Genomic DNA, 5,655 nt, shown 5'->3' on the forward strand with positions numbered 1-5,655 from the left:
TTTCAGTTATTGTTTACGTGCTCTTCTTTCACTGTTTGACGAAAAGCGGCGACAACAGAAACCAAAGGAGCCAAGGATAATTTGTAGAGACCATCAGAATAAAAACAATTTCCAATAACTTTGGAGTTTTATAATTTGCAAAAAGAAACGAATATCCTTGTTTATCCAAGCAAAAGAGAAACTAAATTTCTCTTAAAAGTAGGAACAGAAAAAGTATTGTTCAAAACAAGCTTAAAACTGGTCTGTAATTCAAGAATAAAGGTGCCAACATAGCAAACTTCAACTCCAACATCGTTTCCTACTTTAATTTTTGACTCCCTCTGATTTGGTTTCCTGAGATCCCTTAGCCCCTGCAAGGTAGTAGTAATATGAACTGTGGCACCACTATCCAACCACCAAGAATCAATAAGAACATCAACTAGATTAGATTCAAAACAAACACAAGCTAAAGGAGTACCTGGTTATTTTTTCTTCTTTTCTATCCAAATCTTAAATTTGTGACAATCAGTTCTTCTATGGCTCATTTTATCACAGAAGAAACACTTAACATTAGCATACTTCGATTGGGCATTCTCTTTTTTTTGTCCATTGTTATGCTCCTTTCTTAGAAGTGTTGCTCCTTTGGTTTTTGAATCTCCATTTTCCTTTATTTGGCTTGAGTTGAGAAACATAATGGGCTGACTCATTATGCTCCTTTTTCAGCTTGTTTTCCTCAACAACACACTTCGAAATTAATTCATTGATGCTCCATGTTTGATTATAAGTGTTGTAGGCTATCTTAATGAGATTGAAAGATGCAAAAAGAGCATTGAGAGCATGATGAATAATATAAGAATTAGGTAGAGGAATCTTACGATCTTTTAGCTTTGACTGAACATTGACAATTTTCACAATGAAGTCCCTCACTCCTTTAGTTTCATCATAATTGATGGTTTGAATCTCATCCATAAGAGATCCAGTTTCAGCATTCTCACCAGTGTCATACAATTTTCCCACATTAGTTAAAAATTCTTTGGCATTAGTTGTCTCAGGCAGACCACTCAAAAGATGTTCAGGGATCAATCTTTTCATAGCTATTAGACTGAGACGATTTGAATTTTCTCATTGTGCATGGAGAGTTCTCTGGGCAGTAGTGCTCGCATCAGTTGGAGCAGCGGGTTGATCCTCACGCATGCATCGATCCAAGTCCATGATTCCCAAACTAAAATCCACATCTCGTTTCCACTTCTTGTAGTTGGACCCAGTCAGAATTTGAATGGAAGCATTATTGTTGTTCACAGAAAAGGAAACTACAAGATAAAAGGAAAATGGCAAAACTTGATTAAACTATGAGCATATCAAGAAAATATATAAATAGAGTCAAGATAGTCATCACAAACTCCCCTTTGGGGTGAGAATATAACACACATATGATATATTTCCATGAAGCTAACTAGAAAAAATATATATAAATTAAAAATTGATTACCTTTGGATAAATAAATTCTCAAGGCATATATATTAAATCAAACCAAACAAAATACACATAAAAAATTATTACCTTTGGACAAATAATGTTAAACATGCATTATAATCAACACACTTCATGATACATTAATTAATATATATAATTACCTCATTTGTGCAAGTGATTATACATATCAATTATCCAAGAAAAATATTTTCTATAAACTGATGAAATTTGGCGATAAAATAATCATTGAAAAATAATATAATTAAATCACTTTGATGATAATAATTATAATATTTTCAACCAAATTCCCCCCAAAAAAATATTACTCATTAAATTTATGAATGATAAAAACAATGTGTCCCACCATAACACATTATTTAGTCATCAAACATTCAAGTTTGTCATTTTAGAACAACAAAGAATATAGGATTTTTTTTATGAAAAGTAATTCCTATTGTTTGAGTGGAGAGTATATAAAAAAAAAAGTTGATTGTTCAAAAGAGTGAATATGTTCAAATGAACGAACAAATACTCAAATAATTTTCTGTGATTCAAATTTTTTGAAAAAATATTATAAATTATTTATTAATGTTTTATGACACCGTAAATGAGATTAATTCCATAATAATTATTTTAACATTTCAAAAAAATAAATAAAAATCACAAAAAAATCAGAAAATAAATTATATTAATGTTGGAAAAAAGAAACGTCGAAAAACGATGTCAGAAGATGTCGCACGCGCCGCCTGCCGCGAGTGGGCTTCGTCTGAACAGGTTGTCTTCAACCTTCCACTGGTAAACGGGCCGTGCGACCCGGATTTTGACCTGGTCGAGTTCGACAGCTTTCTGGCCAGAAAAAGAGGCGGTTTCGAGCGTTTAATGAGGGGTTTTCATTAGAGGATCATGTGCAATTGATTTATGGGGTTTATATCGAGTAAAATCAAGAAACTAAGTGTAGATCTAAGAGATTATTTGTGAAAAAAATGCATCAAAAGTCGGGTAATTGAATGTGTAATGGCTGAATCTATATAACTAAGCCCAAATAAAAGTCTAACATCCTGACCATTTCAAAAGACATGATTTACAATTACATATAAAAAAATCTTATTTTACATAAATAATACTCCAAGATTTTGAAACTTCACAATTTTCACAATAACACAAACCAATTATTCGTAGGTTGGAGCTGCTTCACTCAATTGTTAGCAAAGATAATGTCCATTGCCAAAAACAAGTATACATATCAGTTCCTACTAGTGATTTTTTGTTGGATGCATTATTAGTTCAACTCCGAAGATTGTTAGAGTGAACAAAATGTAGTCGCCCAAAAAAATTTGCAATCCAAAACTTCTTCAACTCATTCTGGCTCTTCTACGTGGCAATTAGTCATACTGCCACTATTACTACATGGGCTTCGAAACCCAATGTTTCTCTTTTAAAATTGTTGAAGTTGGATTGTGTTGTTGTCATCCAACACTACAAAGCTTCGTCCATGCTAGAACTGGTATAACATTTTTGTCTAAGAGCAACTTCAATGGTGGCTACCCTATTAGTTGCCTAAAATGTCCAAATCATCCCAAAATATAATTTTTTATTTTCTCTCTCATCCACATCACTTTTGGCAACATTTTCCATAAAAATGCTCAAATGCTGAACCACCCCAAAAGTTGTCAATTATGGTCTCACATATTATTATTTAATATATTATTTTGTAATTATAAATATTGTCACACAAATTTTTTTAAATTTATATATTAATATAAATAAATATTACAGGAAATTTAAATTAGATGAAATTTAAAGGAGCTTATAAAATGACACAATCATAATTAATCAATCCATAATTAAAAAAAATGCTAATTAGAATTATTTCCCAATTTTGACCATATGTGCTCCATCAAGTCTACCTGAAGATTGCGATGAATGTTTCTCTCACGAATTTAAGCATTTCTTTGAAGCATTATCGGGAAATCAGAAATAGGTCCATGCAATACTTCAACCATTGAGGTGTCGGCGGGGCCGTCATCATAATTAAAATCAAACAAACTCTCATATGCATCTCTTTCATCCTCAACAATAATGTTGTGCAATATGATGCATGCATACATTATATCTTTGAGAACATCTCTTTGCCAAAAACGTGTTGGTCCTCGTACAATAACAAAATGAGATTGAAGTACTTTGAATGCTCGCTCAACATCTTTGCGTACAACTTCTTGGCATCGGGAAAATAATTTTATTTTCTCTCCTTGAGGCAGTGGGATAGTTTTAACAAATGTACCTCACTCTGGATAGATACCATCTGCTAGATAGTACCCCTTGATGCATTGTGTGCCATTTATCATAAACTCAACTCTCGGAGCTTGCCCTTGTAAGATATCAGTGAATAATGGGGATTGATTTAACACGTTGAGATCATTATTGGATCCTGGAACACCAAAAATTGTATGTCATATCCAAAGATCTTGTGACGCAACTACTTCGAGCATGATTGTTGGTCTGTCGTGATCACCTAGCGTGAATTGGCCTTTCCATGCAACTGGGCAATTTTTCCATTCCCAATGCATACAATCAATGCTTCCCAACATGTGTGGAAAACCACACACCTCCCCCATTTGAAGTAAGCGACGAATGTCCCCAGCACTGGGCCGTCTCAAATATTCGATCCCAAAAATATCATTCACTCCCCGAACGAAATTGACTAGACATTCAATAGTGGTGGTTTCACAAATTCGAACATACTCATCAACATAATCGGCAGGCGCTCCGATGCCAACATTCGCATAGCAGCGGTGCACTTCTAATATGGTGAAAGCCCCTTCTACTGACTGCATCAAACCTCATCTTGAAATACTTTGAATGTCTTTCTAGAGCCTGCACTATGTGTTGGAATACGTGTCTACGCATTCTAAATCTTCTTCGAAATTGATATTTTGTATACACCGGTTCATCAGAAAAGTAGTCATCGAACAAACGTTGGTTTCCTTATACATGACCCCTATCAATGTGGGCTCTTCTTCTTCCTTGCCTTGTTGAGCTACCCCCATCCATGAAAGCTTTGAAATATTGATCATCATGATCGTCAATAAACTCTGCAATTATGATATCCTCTAGACTCATATTGTCGTATGGATTTAGAGAATTTGGCGAATCCATTGTCGAACTTAGAGTATATGATATTTGGGAATGAAAGTTGAATGAGAGAGTAAAATGAAGGATGGAATGGAGAGTTGAGTAAAAGGAAGATTGAAATTTGGTATTTATAGACATGGTGATATTTATAGTCGTTAAAATATAGCCGTTAAAATGTAGCTGTTAAAATATAGCCGTTAAAATATAACTTATCAATGTCGCCGTTAAAATATAGGCTAAATAATAAAGGATAATTTATTTAAATAAAATAAAATACATAATAATGCGGTTGATAAAAATACATAGCAATTACAACTTCAGGATATTATTCTTAATATAAGTACACAAGTTTTCATGATCTTTCTTTTTGCTTAGGAGTCATATGGGACGTGTCCACAATGAGATAATCCATGTATTTTGTCATCATATTATCTTCTGCCTCTTTCTCCTTTATCACTACCAATTTCTCCAATGCAGATGCTTTTCGTTCACTAATCTCTATAAATCTAGTATGTGTCTTTTTTTTTTCCTTCCTTTTTCTCTTTGCTGCCTTTTGGCTAGTAGGGTGCACTTCACGTACTTCATCATCACTGATGCCTGCATTGGAAGAAGAAGTAAATGCCCCTGATTCTGACACCTTTGTTCTCTTACCACCTTTTGGTTGGTATATTGTATTCCATTTTGGCTCATCCTTTAGTAATCTCCAACAGTCCACAAGCAGAAAATTTGAGTTGTTATTTTCAGATTTGTACAATTGATGTGCATTCTCAAGAATTTGCTCATCAGACCAACCATTGTGATGTGCTTGTTGTACTCGTTTATAACACCCATTGAAACACGCCATCTTTTGATTCATCTTGTTCCAATGATATTTGCATTGCCTTTAGTTATTGCTTGCTCGCCTTTTTGGTTGGTGTTGTAGTATTCTGCGATCCGAGCCCATAAATGTGTAGAGGTTTGGTCATTCCCCACAATGGCATCCTTAGATGTATTAATCCATCCACTTATCATAAGTATATTGACTTCCTTCCTCCATTCGACTTTACCTTTATGCCTTGATTCATCTTCATT

The 5,655-nt window shown here is 34.0% G+C and overlaps 2 protein-coding genes across 2 annotated transcripts; both read right to left on the reverse strand.

Moving 5' to 3' along the window:
* Positions 1–1,101: 1,101 nt before the first annotated feature.
* LOC133832832 (uncharacterized) lies at positions 1,102–4,608 on the reverse strand. Its single transcript, XM_062263121.1, has 4 exons — positions 4,444–4,608; positions 3,965–4,280; positions 3,752–3,880; positions 1,102–1,289 (listed from the first exon to the last, which is right to left on the reverse strand). Exons 1-4 carry the CDS (start codon positions 4,606–4,608, stop codon positions 1,102–1,104), a joined length of 798 nt encoding a protein of 265 aa, XP_062119105.1.
* Positions 4,609–4,936: 328 nt separating this feature from the next.
* LOC133832840 (uncharacterized) lies at positions 4,937–5,428 on the reverse strand. The gene has a single exon (XM_062263126.1). The coding sequence runs from the start codon at positions 5,426–5,428 to the stop codon at positions 4,937–4,939; it is 492 nt and encodes a 163-aa protein (XP_062119110.1).
* Positions 5,429–5,655: the final 227 nt, after the last annotated feature.

This window comes from Humulus lupulus, chromosome 1 (genome assembly GCF_963169125.1).
Source record: "Humulus lupulus chromosome 1, drHumLupu1.1, whole genome shotgun sequence".
Taxonomy (NCBI): Eukaryota; Viridiplantae; Streptophyta; class Magnoliopsida; order Rosales; family Cannabaceae; genus Humulus; species Humulus lupulus.